At 39.9% G+C, this 16,942-nt stretch overlaps 1 protein-coding gene across 4 annotated transcripts in view; it reads right to left on the bottom strand.

Annotated features, from left to right (window-relative positions):
- The window catches only part of LOC112141874 (extended synaptotagmin-2), a 90,990-nt gene extending 74,314 nt beyond the window's left edge, over positions 1-16,676 (bottom strand). For 2 of the 4 annotated variants that reach the window (XM_024265064.2, XM_024265065.2), the window contains exons 1-2: positions 16,496-16,675; positions 13,493-13,881 (exon numbers count right to left, since the gene is read on the bottom strand). In XM_024265064.2, coding sequence (XP_024120832.1) covers positions 13,493-13,864 — 372 coding nt within the window. In that variant the 5' untranslated portion in view covers positions 13,865-13,881; positions 16,496-16,675. Of the gene's footprint in view, positions 1-13,492; positions 13,882-16,495 lie in introns of all 4 variants that reach the window. The other 2 variants (XM_024265063.2, XM_024265066.2) reach the window with 2 other exon arrangements.
- Between the last annotated feature and the right edge of the window lie 266 nt (positions 16,677-16,942).

Here is a 16,942-nt window from a genome sequence, read left to right as displayed (position 1 = left end):
TCTTTTTCAGTAGACTATCCATAAACAGAGACCCTGCGAGTATTTTTTTCCTTCACGACTAAAGAGAAGCAGCACAGCTGTCCTACCAGGTTTGCACAAACGGAAACTTAGCAGAACTCTGTAATTACACATTTGCTTTGGAACATATTTGTTGAATTTGACCAGAGCCTTTTGCTCCAACAACTTCTTATTTTTCCAGCCTTTTTTCTCTGCTTGGTGCTACACCTCTTCAGAGCATGTGTCATAATTTTAAAGCATTTAGTTCTGCCACTCAAGGGTCATTTTTTGACTGAATGTTTTGACTGAGGTAAATACTACAAGAGAAGCTAAAACTTCTCTGGAGGGTTAGAGGTGGTTAGAATGAAGCCACCTCTCTGAAAGGCTTATTCAGCTTATTGGGCTCTAGGGATACAGAGCAGTGTCACGTCAACACCAAACAAAAGGCTGTTTATTTCAGGGAGGGAAATGAACAAAAACAGTCTGCAATTTACTGTGCAGCGGTGTGTTACAGACAGGCGGTAGCACTTTAAGGTCATCAATTAAAAATGACTATGAGGATAAAAAGGAAAAGGCGTTCCGCTTGGTAACACATTCTCATGAAAACAGAGCTAATAATTAATAGTTTCCAGTCATAATCCACAGCCGGAGCAAAGAAACCACATGGAAACAGTCTGGTAGAGAGAAGCAGCGCAGCAGAGAGCGCTTTCGTCATCTAACGTTTCCATTCCTAAATACAGAATATTGTCCCACCCTCCAGAAATGAAAGAAAAACTAAGGAGTCAGTGTCACTACTTGATCTGTAACGACTACCCAATTGTTTTACGCATGTGTGGATGTCACGTCACTCCCACTAAAGCGGTTAACGGTCAGAGTATTTCTTTGGATGTTAATAACAATTGTCGCTACATTTTCTGTATGCGTAACTCTATCTGTTGCAGCACTTACCCTGCATGCATGAACCACAAGGCCCTTCCCCTCTTCCCCTACTTTACAACAGTCATTCCGAAACAGTAAAACTCAGTGATCACAAGAATTTATGTTTTTCTCAACAACTGAGAGCTTCTCCTGACTGGATTTCAGCGCCCAAAACAAAAAAAAAAAAAAAAACAAAAAAAAAACACTGCTCAAATGCAATGCTGTAAAATCGTATATTGTTTTCATTACAGACAAAGGAAAATGACAGACACACAGTTTAGAGTAATTTTCTCCGTTTGATCGTTTTTATTTTTCATTTGTTGGAAACAGGAAATGATGAGAAGTGAGACAGTTGTACTCAGAGTTGTCACGGGATGCTGCAACCGAAATTGCCATTAATAATGTGTTTGGATTACCGAAGAAAATAACGTATCTGTAAGTGGCGCTGTGTCCTCTTAACTTAGGGAGTAAACTGCCATTGTGCAAAACAGCAGAAGAAGAAAACATTTGTAAGGTCCTTCCAGGTCCTCTGGAAGATCGTACGGTCCTGATCCTTAACGTGTCTATTCCTTTCCGTTTTTTTTAAAAACTGAAGAGAATGTTTTCATTATGATAAACATGTTAAGTGCTATGTTAACATTCTAAGAGGTTATTACTGTTGTTAACATCCAAAGACATACTCTGACTGTAAAATGTTTTAGTGAAAGTGAGGTGACACCTACATAGTTATTGTAAAAGATGTTTTAGCAGAATGACGTGTGGTTCTCCCATGCGGGGTGAGCGGTGCAACCAATAGAGTTCCACTTACAGAAAATGTAGCGACAACAATCGTACCCTCTTTAAATGTTTATAGAAATAAAATGTATATAATAATGAAAAGGTTTACGGAATGTTTTAAAAAAAAAAGAAAAATGTTAAGGATCAGGACCGCACACTCCTACACAAGACTACAAAACCTCACTTCCACTGAGTGTTCTGGTCCGGTACGGTAAGGAGTAGTACGGTACGGTCCAGTTAATTTTGGCGAGCGGTCCCATTCAGTGAAGCCTCGCTTCCACTGAGCAGTTTGTTTTAATGGTGCATGCGCGGTGTAGACTACTAGCGTGCAGCTAGCTCAGTCTGTATCACAGTCACAAAGATGGAAAGGAAGTTCCACTGCAGACCTGGTCTTGCTGTTGTTTGAAGGCATTTTCAATATAGGCTCGTGATCAAAACAGTACACAGGAAACCACAAAAACCCAACACCTACAAACGTTGAAACCTTAGCTCAAATGAGCACTACATTGGCACTTTCTAATGTGGTCATCACTTTCTTACAATCACGAGTGGCTACAGTGGCTCCAACCTGACCGTTCTGTTCCACTTTTCAATGGACCTCCAACTTATGGAGGAACCCAAGAGTTACAGTTTAGTACTGTTTAATGGGTTCATTTTACAATAAAAACGCTCAAAATACTGGACTGTACCGGACCGCTCAGTGGAAACCAGGCTCAAGAAGATTACAAAGGGTTTCTTCTTCTTTTGCTTCATTTGACTGTTGTTCCCCAAGATTAAGAAGATACAGCACTACTTATACTGAAACTTTATGAACTCAGGTAACACAGACAAAAAATTAACAGCAAAAGCAGCTGCTGTAGAGTACAACACTCAATTCTCCTCTTTTCCTGCTGCCAGTCTATGAATAATAACCATTTGAGAGAATGATTCCAAGCCGTGAGGCTGTCATTCTATCATTGAGATTTTCATTGACTGTAATGACAACAGTATAAACAGTGTTGCATTTAGGTGACGTTCTTTTACTTTATGACACTGATATCCAGTTGGGGAAGCTCTCTGTCGCTGAGGAAAACATAGATTCATGTGATCACGGAGTTAGCCGCACTGAAATGGCTCGGACAGTCATAACGGAGGTAGAACAGTCGAGAAACGCTATTGGGAGCTGATCTCTTTAATGTATCTTTGATTTGAATCTTTTGATTATGAATTACAAGGTTTACAACCTTGGAACAGCATATAAAAATATCGGATTACGGAGTAAATCTAAATCAAATTACTCAACTGTTGCAATGTTGCCCACATAGAGAAAGTGACTTAATATTCATGCATCCACAGAGATTGGGTAGCCGTTACAGATCAAGAACAACAGTGAGGCAGTTTCTGTAAAAGTAGAGTGGAGGGAAAAGATCTCCTCCATTCAGTCAGGGTTTTTCCAGAAACAACACCCTCTACATCTTACTCACACTCACATCCAGAGCCATCAGACGCAACTTCCTTCTCCAGCCACAAACCAACCATAACTCACACAAACCAAGTTATTCACAAGAGAGGATTTGTGATGTTACAACGAGAAGGACTTCAGTGCCTAAAAGACTCTCCAAAATAGTTATATCTAAGGATGCTGGCATTAAGGTAATGTCACATGAGTAGGAAGAATCTGTGTTTTGAAAAATACGGCTCAATTTTAAAAAAAATTAGAAAAGAAAATATTAATTGGGCAAATAGAAAAAGAGGGAATCAAGATGCTGCACATGTTATAATGAATCAAATAAGTAAACACGATAATAACAATTAGAAAGCCATAATTTGGAAAATTATCCACCATCGGTCCATTTATGTGATCAAGCAGAAGCCCGGGGTTTCAAGAGTTTCTGTTTTTGTAAATGTATTCATGTTTCTCATCTAAAACATGTCAGATTGGTTGAAAAAAAAGACATGACAATCATTTTGGCAAGACTCCTACAAAAAGAAAACAACCAAAAACTGCACCAATAATCTAATCTAGCTCATAGCTAATTACATTAGGAGCCTCAACTGTGCAGTTCTTATTTAGCTCATCTTTGCTCTTTAAAGTGTTAGTAATGGGCTGGGACAAAGCTAAAATGCGTATCCAGATATATTCCGTATGTTCTAATGTATCAAAAATAACATAATTACCGTTGACAAACGCAGGTTTTTGTAAAATTTGACAAAATCAACGACAAATCACACTCGCATTTCGCCCTGCTTCAGAAACGGCTCGATTCGGGTCACGTGACGCGTTGACGTCATGTGAGTGAGACAGCGCCAGCAGCAGAATGCAGGCGGACCCAGAGTGTCTGCAGATACATGTATGTGTGTGCGCTGCGGCAAAGTTGAATTCTATAAACATCGGTGTTATGGTCCGACGGAGTGTTAGGGCCACAAAAAAAAATAAATAAATAAAATTATGATTTTTAAAGTTGTAAATTTACGAGATTTACAATCGAAATGAGCCTATTGTGAATGAACACTGTGAGCAGAACCAGACCGACTAAACTGTGAAAAGCTTCTGATTTCAACAGGTAAACTGAATGTTTAAAACATTGCACATGTTTGGAAGTTTCTTTGTTTGATTTGCAGTTTATTAATCATTGATGGTGGCTTGCAGGATCTCTGCAGATCCGTTGATGAAACCATCGACACTCGCAGCGGTCCACCAGTCATTTCTTCCTCTGTGAAAGATCAGATCTCATTCATTTCTGTGTGATTCTTTCATCTGAAGAGGAATCGTTTTCGGAATTTTCAGTGTACTTAGCTAACGTGACAGACTGTTGTCATCCCCTGTTGTTGTTGTGTGTTGAAACGGGACGATTCATGTGGAGAACGGGGCGTACGGAGCACTGTTTACATCCTCCTTTGGTGGTAAAAGAGCTTCCGGGTATGTGAATAAAGTGAATAAATAAGTGAATAAATAAATAAATATTAATAAAGTGGCGGACGGTCCTGCAAACATGTCTCTAAGCTCTTTATTTTGCATATGAAACTTTGCATTACCGACCCGGATAGTCAGCTTCATTGATGATTTGATTTAGAGTCGCCAAAAGGTTCCGATCTGTAAACAAAGCTTCACGAGATGCTCCACGTCTTCCAGCTTCGAGCATGGCTCTGATAAACTGACAGCTTTCGTTTCCATCGGCATTCTCAGCGTCACTGTCACTGTCATTGCCAAATAGTGAGCTCCTACTTTCCGCGCTGCCGGCTCAAATTGATAGGGCTTTACAGTCCTCAAACCACAAACACCCGGCGCCTCAGAATCAGCGTCACTTTCAGAACAAATGTTTCCACAATCTGAGTCTGAAGACAGAATTGTGGACCTTGAAATATCGCCGCTATCGCTAGCTCCGACACGCTAAGGAGAAGCCATCTTGCTATGATGACCCTGGCGACGTCACACGCACCACGTGACCAAAACGGAGCTTTTCCCCGGAAGAGGAAATTTGCATATGGATTGGCCGCAAAAATGCCGTTTTATTTCAATATTTCTTGCTCAAAACACGCCAAAACATTTGGAAATGGTAAATATAAGGCAAAATACAGTTAACGCCGAAAAAGACCCACAACCCCATTACTAGTCCTTTAAGTGCCACAAGCTGTCTGATTTTCTGCATGTTGGGATCAAAGGTTTACAAGATAATCAAGTGATCAGGGACTGACAAGTTCTCATATACAGTCAATGGTAACAACTCACAAACACAAAAAAAAACATCCCTACACACAAATGCCACATCTGTGCAAAAACAGAGCAGCAGTTGCACAGACCGGGTAGACTCTCACTGATGCAAGTGTGCTATTGTCTCCACATAAACTCCTGCCCACACAGGCTCTGAGGCCTCAATCCAGGCATAGCTGCTGAAAGGCAAAACCAAGGAGACACAAATCCTCTTGCAGCTCCTGCATTTTAGAGATGACTGCAGTGAGATGTTTGTTTCTGTTTGACATTATAGCACAGTTTATCTCATTTAAGATTCACAGGCACCAGCAAAGGCTGAGGTAGCAAAACATATCGATGCCACCGGCAAATGAGTCAGAAAATTAATAAAGAAGTTATGAAAAAATGATTGACGTCATCGAGTGATAGTATCGTCTTCTCCAAAACTGTCTGTTTGGGTGCTAAACGTAAGGGTAGGGGGAGGCCTGAGGGGTAGGGGAAGAATTTGGATTTAGCCTAAGACTATGATAATGGGTGTCAGCATCTGTCAGGCATTGGAAAACTATTTGTCAACTGCGAGAAACAAAGAAGAAATCGTTTTTTGTATTGATCTGTGTCATTAGATGTTATTAGTGGGATCTCATTTAAATCCACAAAAATGTGCTCTTTTGATGGGCAGGTGACTAATAAATCCTCAAACCTAAAAGAGACTTAAAGGCACGCTAAAACTCTATCAGGCCCGTTTGTCCCACATACGTACCAAATTTCGGAAGTTAGATTTAGAGAAATTATAACTGACCAATATGGAGAGAACTAAAAAAATAGTTTTAAAGTACACTACAATGATCTTTTTGAACTGTTTTTTGTTATTAAAACACTAACCCAAGATTGAAAAAACACTATTTTAAAGGTGTTCTTTTTAGAATGTTAGACCCATTTACGGTATGCGATCCTTTTCTCACAGTCTTTTCTTTTCATAGTGACTGCAGGACTCATGATCTTCAAGGTCACTGTAGCAGAGGTGAATGAGATGAACTTTGCTGGATTGGGTCAGACCAACAGCATTCAAGTTCCTCTCAGGGTCAAAGTTCCCTGCTGACAGTCAGGTCAGGCATGGCTATGCCAACAGCAGCACAGAGGCTTGAGTATTTGTTACTCCTGGTGACATTTGTAAATCTTTTTACCATCTGTGCTAAGGTTTGGCTAACATTCGCCAAAACAGTAGAGTAAAGGTTTGAAATTACTTGTTGTGAGATCCATCACAGCAGCCCTGTTCTGTGGCACACCTCTGACCAGACCCCAGAGCATTACCAGCTTCCATAAGAGTCATACTTTGGGGCAAGATAGACTCTAGAATAACCTAACTGCTGTGCTGCAAGTAGAGTCTCGTAGTTGCTGGCAAGGTATTTGACATTATTTCACTAATTAGGCAAAGAATCTTCGGCGGGATGCGGACTTGAGTAAACACTGTTTACGAGCCACAATGAATCTGAAAACAGGCTTGTTCAAACGTAACTGAAGCCCCTCTGAACCAGCACTCAACAAGGACTTGTTTTATTCTGCTATGACCACTGTTGCTCAGGATCTTTTCTCACAGGGTCTGTGTGATAAGTGCGATAATAGATGTGCTGATCTGTGTGTGTGTATTGTTCCAGTTTATTCTCCAGCATCATTGTCAACAGTAAAGAATAGAAAAAAAAGCTAAAGCATCACAGCTGCCTTTTCAACAGGAAGTCAGTAGATGCTTGTAAACATTGTGGTATAATAAGCAAACTTTGCGTCAAGTAGGGTTAGTCAACTAATCGACAAATAATTGACGACTAATTTAATAGTCAATTAGTCTTTACTTTATATTATGTGGAGTCATTGTGTAGCAAAGTTAAAAGTTATAATGGCATTCTGCTAGCTTTTTGGACTATTTGGTATTTATTAAGGTTATACATCTCCTCCAAACCTGGCTCCACTTTTCCACCTTCCTCCCTTTTCGAATGTGTACTTGAAGTCAAGTCCTGGTTCACAGCAAACTTCCTTAAAATAAACTGCAATAAGACTGAACTTCTCATTGTTGGCACAAAATCCATCCTCAGTAAGAACTGTAATTTGTCTCTCTCCCTCGACAACTCCTCCATATCCCCTTCCCCTCAGGTTAAGAGTCTGGGTGTCATCCTTGACAGCACTCAGTCTTTCTCTGCCCACATCAACAACATCACTTGGACCGCTTACTTCCGTCTCCGTCCCTCTCTCACCCCTCACTCCACAGCCGTCCTGGTACACAGTCTCATCACCTCCCGGATCGACTACTGTAACTCCCTTCTTTCTGGACTTCCTCAAAAAACTCTCCGTAAGCTTCAACTGGTTCAGAACTCAGCTGCTCGGATAATAACCCAAACCCCCTCCATTCAGCATATTACACCCGTCCTACAGCAGCTCCATTGGTTACCAGTACCTCACCGGATAACTTAGCCACACCCTCCACAACCTCGCCCCTCCGTATCTTTCAGAGCTCCTGACTGTCGCTACTCCCACCCGCTCCCTCAGATCCTCTTCCTCCCTCCGACTGGCTCCTCCCCGATCACGTCTCATCACCATGGGGGGTAGAGCATTCAGCTCTGCCCCACAACTCTGGAACTCCCTCCCCTCTGATCTACAAAATATGGACTCACTTTCTCAATTCTTCAAACATCTGAAAACTTACCTCTTTCGTGGTGCATTTAATACTTGACACTTACCTGTAATTTTGGCTGTTGACTTACTGTTGTTTGTTTGTTATTAAATTGTTGTGTTTTTATGCTATTGTAGTGTTTTTATGCTTTTATTTATGTGCTGTGATGCAACCTTGAGTGCCAGTTTTTTTAGGCTAATTTGGAGTTTAGCTAATATTTCAGCTACATGCTAGCTATTTAGGCTAATTAAGGATTTTTCTGTTTTTTTATTCAAACTTCAAACTTTATTTATTTATATAGCGCATTTCATTCGAAAGAAGCTCAAAGCGCTTATCATAAAATCAAATAAAATACATACAAAAGACAGTGTGTTAAAAAGCAAATACACAAAAGTAGAAAAGGACATTTAAACAGAATGAGTACCCCCCCCCTTCCCCAGCTTCTCCCTCCCTCAATATAATATTTAAAAAAACTGAACAAAGACCTACAGGTGTAAGAAAACAGTCTGGCTTGGTACTGCTGTGAAGAAACGGTATTACGGGGATCCATCTAATCCAAGGCCCAGTCTGACCACAGGGGCCACCGCCGCAGCGCCCGTCCAGCACAGGGCAGCACAGGGCCCACTCTACAGAGCAGGGCCCCAGCCGCCCCAATGAGAACAGGCACCGCAACAATGGCACACCCGCAGAGGGAACCCCAGAACAGAGGATCCCCAAGAGGAAACACAGAAGTTTTTGAAAAATATAAAATAAATAAATATCGTTTAAGACAATTAAAACAAGCAATTAAATAATTAAGGGTTCATATCTTAAAAGCAAATCACTTAAATAAGAAGGCCCAAGACCATAAAAACATTAATAAACCATTAAAAGAATCTTAAAATCAATCCTGAAACGCACAGGGAGCCAATGCAGCAATTTTAAAACTGGTATAATGTGTTCCCGCCCCCTGGACCTCGTCAGAACTTGTGCCGCTGAGTTCTGTAATAATTGTAAGTTTGAAAGAGATTTTTTAGGTAAACCAGAGAGCAGGGCATTACAGTAATCTAAACGACTAAAAATAAAAGCATGCATCAGCACCTCTGTGCTGGCAAGAGAGAGAAATGGGCGGAGTCTGGCAATGTTTTTAAGATGATAAAATCCTGTCTTCACAACATTTTTAATGTGTGGAGTAAAATTCAGCTCAGAGACAAAAACTACGGCCAAATATCTCACATAGTGAGAAATTTTAAAATTACTGAGTTTGGGTAAAATCCTCTCTCTCTTGTCTTCAGGACCGATGATTAAAACTTCCGTTTTGTCCTGGTTGAGCTGAAGGAAGTTTTCTGCCATCCATGACTTGATGTCTAAAATACAATTTAAAAGAGTGTTTACAGGTTCAAGGTCATCAGGAGACACGGCGATGTAAAGCTGAGTATCATCAGCATAACTGTAAAAGTCAACGCCGTGTCTCCTGATGACATCCCCAAGAGGCAACATGTATAAATTAAAGAGTATTGGACCTAAAATTGACCCTTGGGGAACCTACAACTTATTTAATGGATTCTTGAGGAGCATGTATCCATACTTACATAAAAGTGTTGATCAGCTAGATAAGAATGAAACCAGTTAAGATCAGCTCCTGAGAGGCCAACCCGACTCTTAAGTCTGTCTGTCTAATTAAGTCTCTCTAATAAAATCTGGTGATCTACAGTGTCGAAGGCGGCACTAAGATCAAGTAGCACCAGAATGGAAAGTTGCTGGGTGTCAGAATTATCTCTGAGGTCAGTAAACATCTTTAAAAGGGCCGTCTCAGTACTGTGATTTATCCTAAAACCAGATTGACATTTTTCTAAAATATTATGTTCGTTTAAGTTTTAGGCTAATTTGGAGTTTACCTAATATTTCAGCTCCATGCTAGCTATTTTGGCTAATTATAGATTTTTTCAGTTTTTTAGGCTAATTTGGCATTTAACTAATATTTTAGCTATTAGCTTCAGCGTTTTCAGCTATCAACTTCAGCGTCTCAGCTATCAGCACTAGCATCTTCAGCAGCCAAATTCAGCTTACAGCATTCACACTAGCATTATCGCAGGTAATGCTATATATCTATTTTTTTAGTTAGCATAAAGCTAATGATGGTTATGATGTGTGCTTTACATCCAGTTTCTCCATGACTCAATTAGTAGACTAATTGGAAAAAATAATCGGTAATTAGTCGACTAATAAAATAATCGTTTGTGGCAGCACTAGTCTGTGACAGACTGGCGACCTGTCCAGGGTGTACCCCGCCTTCGCCCATCAGTAGCCGGGATAGGCTCCGGCACCCCCGCGACCCCGAAAGGGAAGAAGCGGTCAAGAAGATGGATGGATGGATGGGCAGCACTAGTGTCAAGGACTGGTGGTGTACGACCGAAAATCCAGGAGACCAAGTTTTGTGGAAAAAAAATAAAAACATCTAATAAATAAACAGAAAAATTACAAAATGGTGACAAAGAAGTCCAGATGAAATTACAAGGTGAAACTGAAAATCAGACACTTAAATACACTGAGGGTAATGACAGAAATGAAAACAGCTGAGGATGATTTACATGAACCTGGAGTCCAAGAACACAACTGACAAACCAAACTAAGTCACAGGATCCTCACATTTCAAGCACATGTTGAATTAAAAAAAAAATCCCATAAATCCTTTTTAATTTCTTTCACAAATACCCAATATGTTTGGGTCAATACCAATACCTACGTCTTGCGTGGCTCAGTTAAAAACTGTTACACTCTAGTGATCCATTAAACTCCTGGTTAGACTTGCTCATTGTCAGTAACAAACACACAGGACACCACTGTGTTTGCGAAGCTGGACAGGTTTATTTTTCCTCCAGGGCACAATGCATATCAGTGTCTCATTTTGTCCAAAACAGTACAAAGCTCTCTGAGACTGCAGGTGTAGCACCAAAAATCGTAGTGCGTAGGAACATGCACGCCCATTGGCATGTTGGCCTTGGGTTTTCATGCTAAACACAAACAAATGTGAATAAAACCACTTCTTTAACGGTTGCTCGTCTTTATCTTCATTTTATTTCAATTTATTTCTTTCTTTTTTTGAGGGGAACAGAATATATGTTTTTATTTTTATTTAAGTTTATGAGAAATTGTGAAAGACAAATAAAACTATCAGATTACAAACATCTTGTGTTGTGAATATATATTGTGTTCTGAATATCTCATGTTATGAACTTTGTAAACATCTGGTATAGTAAACATATTATGGAATGTGTTGTTCTGAACATGGGGCATTATGAATACTTGTTATGACCATTTTGTGTCATGAACATCAAGCCATATGAACATCTCATATTACGAATATCTGCCGTGATGAACATCTGGCTCTATGAACATTTTGCGTTATGACGATCTCACATTCTGATCTTGTGTTATGATTACTTCTCATTCTGACCATTTTGAGTTTACATCTTAAGTTCTGAACATCGTATGCTATGATCCTTTTACATTATGAACATCAAACAGTGTAAACTTCTGTTGTTGTGAGTATTTCTCGTTATTTTTCGTTGACATCCAACACAGTCGCAGTAAAATGCGTACATATTCCACGACTTTGCACTCTGAAATACCGTGTATAATATACGCCAAACACGCTTTTTGCGTGCATATGATACGCAATGGTAGAGAATGGGGTGCGCCGGCGTACAATATACACGACTTTTTAGGTTTCGTTTTGATCACGTGGTCAGAAATCCTCCGGCTCTTTTCTAAATGACGTCGTTCCTGGTTAAGGTTAGGATTACGGTTATGGTTAGGGTTAGAAAAGCAAATTGTTTGTTTGTGGGGCTGTCTGTGATGCTCACGCCTCCACCAGGGGACGTGTCAATTGTGGAAACCACATTTTAACACGTTTAGGACCGTGCATATTATATGCACGCAAAAACCGGTTTTGGCGTATATTATACACGGTATTTCCCAAATCGTGGAATATGTACGCATTTTACTGAGACTGGGCTGTGACATCTCATGTTCTGAACATTTTAGGTCATGACCATTTCGTGTCATGAACATCAAGCCATATGAACATCTCCCATTACAAACACCTGCCGTTATGAACATCAGGCTCTACAAACATTTCACGTTGTGACCATTTTGTCTCATGAGCATCATACATTCTGTACTTCTGTTGTTATGAATATGTCACGTCATGACAATTTCGCATTATTACCATCTTGCGTTCTGAACATTTTACATTAAGACCATTTTGTGTCGCGAGCGTCAAGCCCTATGAACACCTCACGTTATGAACACCTGCCGTTATGATTATCAGGCTATAAAAACATTTCACGTTGTGACCATTTTGCGTTTTGAACCTCATACATTCTGAACTTCTTATATGAATATTTTCCATTATGACCATTTCGCATTAACATCTCACTTTCTGAACATTTTCACTATGAACATCTCACGTAATGAACATCTCACACTATGTCCGCATACCTGGCATCAACCGTACCAGACATTTAGTCAAAGCGTAGCTAGAATGATTGGCATACATTAGGGGAGGTATAACTGTACACATCTGTTCTTTCATCTTAAATATTTCCAAAAATAGCCTAGCTTTTAATCAACACTGATCAAGAAGATGGAGACGGGCATGAGCGGAGGAGAAAGGGAGAATGGAAACAATTTGGAAGTTGTGTGGCCAGTCAGTCACCCCCTCATACTTCATACTGACAGACAAACATGATAATACTGGTTTCAGGAGTCACAGGTGGGCGTTTCCTCCCAGTGATTCACAGACTACTCCTTTGGGTGGGGGAACATGACTGAACAGAGTTTGATGTTGAGCAAATCATGGAACTAATGAGGAGTCTGGACAGCAAAAGGAGAGAATGTGTGACCTTTTAAGTGGCTATTTATGAGACCCCCCACATACATACAGAAGGTCACATGTCAGGCACGTTTCTGGTTTTATTCCTGGTTGTTACTGCAAATGCACTAATCTCTCAGTGGATCCTCAAAGAAACTCCACTGTTCAAGCCTTTTTCCACCATTTCTACTTTAACCACTCGATTACTAAGAAATTCTCTGTCCTTTTAGGCCATCAATATGACAAAAACTGACTTGTTTCAGCCGACAGCAGCAATCTACAAAATATTCAATTGAAGAACAGGTAATCACAGCTGAACTTTTCTACATCAACATCAGATTTTCAAGTGTTTGTAAAGATTTACCTCTAACCCAGTCAAGAGAATGCTGACATGCTCCTCTGATCTAAATTGTGGGAGCTAAAACAACCTCATCTGGCTCTCCTCAGTTTGACGAGACATGCTGGTGGTAGAACCTGCCATCAGGCAGACTGGCAGCAAACAAGATATGTTACTGGGAAAATACCAAAGCTAAACAGGGAACCTGAACCGGACTCAAAATACAAAAGGATGATAACAAGACAATGGAAATGTTAACAGTGCAGCAGGACTTACCCACGGCGGCATCTCAGTGGTTGGGAAGCTCCGCTTCACCACTTTGTCCTCATGCTCCAGGTACGCCAGCGCACGGTTTATCCTGTAGTCCCTTTTGCCATAGTGCTTCCTCCAATAAAAAAACATGGCGAGTCCAATCAGAACCCAACTGAAGCTGAACTCAAAATATCCCAGAACGTAGATAGGGAAGATGACTGCAAAGCTTTTGGCAAACTGAATCCACATTTGGATGACACTGGTCAGAGACGACTGCTCCTCCTCGGTTGGTTCTTGTAGGGACAGAGGCGGGCTCACAGGGGAATCCACCGGGCTGCTGGGCACTGCAGAGGGCCCATTCGACCTTGCTTCTGGTTGTGCCGAACCCTCCATCATTTGACCCTATTTACCCCCTGGGAAGACAATTTTTACCCATCAGTGTGATTCTTACACAAGCACATGTTTGCTTCCACAAGACAATAATACCAGAGAGTGGGTGGGGTAGTACTGTAATGAACTCTGGGTATGGGTTGCCTTTGAACTGAACAATAAAGGACTTAACTGTCAAATTCTAGGAAACATTATTGGAGAACTGAAAAAGCTGGGCAAAATGTCATGACAGGAATCTACTGAGACAACAGACACAGGGAGGTCTTTATGAAAATGCATTGAAGCTAAATCAACCTTAAAGTCTTTAGCAAAATAAATAGTAAAATAAATAAATAAAGCAAAATAAAGCAAAATAAATAATAAATTTTTTGACCTAAAGGTCAAAAAAGTAGCTTTGATCAGAAGGAATCCATAAGGCTTTTCCAGGAAATAAATATCAGAAATGTCCTATTAACCTTGATCATGAAAGCTATAAAACTTATACTTGTTTCTGGAACAATAGGAGCACATGACTACAACGTTTATCAGTGACAAGAATACATTTAATAAAGTAAGATCAAACTTTAAAAAAGCAAATAAAACATATAGACAAATATTAGGGCTGCACAGTATGAGGAAAACTTGCAGTGTGCAATATTAGTAATCAATGTTGCCATGACGATATGACTTGCGATACATTAACAAATATATTAAAAAAATAAACTAATACATGATTTCCATTTCATTACAACAGTTTTATTTTTACGAGCCAAAATAACTTAAATTATAGTCTAAATGACCCCCTACTACACAGCAAGCAGGCATCTGACAAAAAAGGGTTTCATAATATTTTCTTCAATTGAGTCCATCTGATTGGTTAACTGTGCAAAGAGCTTTTTTTTTTATTTGCTATATACTTCAAGTCCCACTCCAATCATCTTTTGATCAACTGTAAAAACTTTCCCAGTGGTCTTTCAGTTTAGCTCATGCCATTTTTAGCCTAAATGAATAAACCTGTATCGTTTCTGTGGAGCAATAGTAGCTCATTAGTAATTAACCTGACTGTTGGAGTGGAGTAAGTCTGTTTTCAAACTTTCCACATTATCCATCTATTTACACTCTCTTTCACTAGCTTACAGCCCTTCATAACCCAGCATAAGATTAGCGCTGCAACAAAAATGGCGAGCAATATTGGAGCTATCCAGTCAAACAGCTTGGATCCAGATTCCAGCTCAGACGAGAAAAACAAAGACGTTCATAGATCTTTTTGTCTGCATCAGAATAGAATGGAGCGGAGCAGGAAGCTTGCTGATTGTATTTCCTATATAACAGCTACAAGCTTTTTCAAACAACATTTTTTCATCTGTTCCTGATTCACAATGATTTAAATAAAGAAATATTCAGAAATGCAATTTCTTTTCTCAATGTTATTTCTTTCTGTACGATACAAGAAAATGTTTTTGGTGTTTTTAACACGTTCTCCTAGCATTTTTCTTGTGATGGAAGATTTACATAAAACAATTTAGGATTAAAAAGAGTATTCCTTTATTCAGATCGTAATGGATCATGTACACATTAAAATCTTACTGTTTGAAAAAGCTCGAGTTTGTGATGCAAAATCTGCCACAGACTCCCTATTCCGCTCCAATTCTAAACCAACCAGTTGAAGACAAATATATCCATGTACATCTTCCATCTGAGCTGGAATCTGGATCAAAACTGTGCTGCTGGATACCTGCGTTTTTTTGTATTTATTTATTTTTCCTAGCTTGGTGTTGTAAAAGTCTGTAAGCTAGCAGGAGGGTGTAAACAAAGGAATGTTGGGATATCAATGTAGGCTTACTTCTATGCCAAGAGTCCCGCCCACAACCCAGAGCTGAATTTCTAATGAGCTCCTGCTTGTTTGCAGAAAATGTCTTGAAAAATGAAACTGTCTTTTGAATTTTGGCTAAAAACTCTTGATTGAAAAACAACTAGGGACCATTTTACAATAGATCAAAATAAAGTTGGAGTGACACTTAAAAGACATCCATTTTCATTGGACTTGTTCTTTAACTTAACATTTTACTGGAGTTTATGCTGTCTTTAGCAATTGAATAATAACACACACGTCAAAAGTCAACTTGTTTCAATTTGGAAAGTCTTTGTTTTGCATATTCCTATTGGCTGGAAGCAGTTTAGTTGTAATTCTGTACAGAGAACCTTTTTGTTTAAAGTACTTTCCCTATGAGTATCACGAATATTTGAAGTACTTCGTGTTTTATCGGAAACAAACAAAACCTTTGGGCTAAATAAACGTAAACATATAATTACTGTCCTATTTGAACAAATGAAAAGACTCAACTCACTTTCCGTGCTACATTTAAGTGCCTCCAGGAAAACAGAGCATCAGCATGAAGAGAGCGTTTGCTTTCCTGAAATACTAGTTTGTTTGACTGTAACTACGCAGAATGAAACATTCACGAACATCCCGTTGTGTTTTGTTTTTAAATGTGTGTTTGGAGTAAAGAGACACGTATCGTACATGTCGGAATTTTTAATGGAGTCCACCCGAACGCCACAAAAGTGACACGTCTGACGGTAGTACTTCACCCAACACACGAGCGGAAAACTACTTCTTCCTGAACGCGGTGACCGCCGTGTCTGCGCCACGCTCACCTGTATCCGCCTGCGACATTCGCTCCTCCCGGAGAAATAAAGAGACAATTCACTCCAGCGGCCAACTCTGCTGCATGCCGAGGAGCTACACTCTCACTGCCCTCCTTCCTTCTCGGTCCATCCCCCAGTGAGAAGGAGAGCCGTCCGCCCGAGCGAATCAGCAGGAAACTGTCATCGCGGGAAAGAGGTCACTTTGCCGAGAGGGAGGGACTGGGAGGCCCGGCGGACTCTGGCGACCCCTGGTGGTGGGAAAAGAGAACCATCCATCTATTTTTAAAAACGGTTTTTGAATCATCCTTATCCAGAAACTGTAATCCAAATGTTCAGGATTTGCTTAAGCTTCCAGTAGTTTTAGAAAAAATATATATTTTGTAAAGTCGAATGAACTAAATTTATTTTGGAAACATTTTATTTTTCAGCAAAATATTAACCTGAACATATTAACAA

The sequence above is a fragment of the Oryzias melastigma genome, linkage group LG3 (assembly GCF_002922805.2).
Source record: "Oryzias melastigma strain HK-1 linkage group LG3, ASM292280v2, whole genome shotgun sequence".
NCBI lineage: Eukaryota > Metazoa > Chordata > Actinopteri > Beloniformes > Adrianichthyidae > Oryzias > Oryzias melastigma.
The sequence above is the reverse complement of the archived record's forward strand: the minus strand, read 5'-3'. Positions and strand labels throughout refer to the sequence as shown.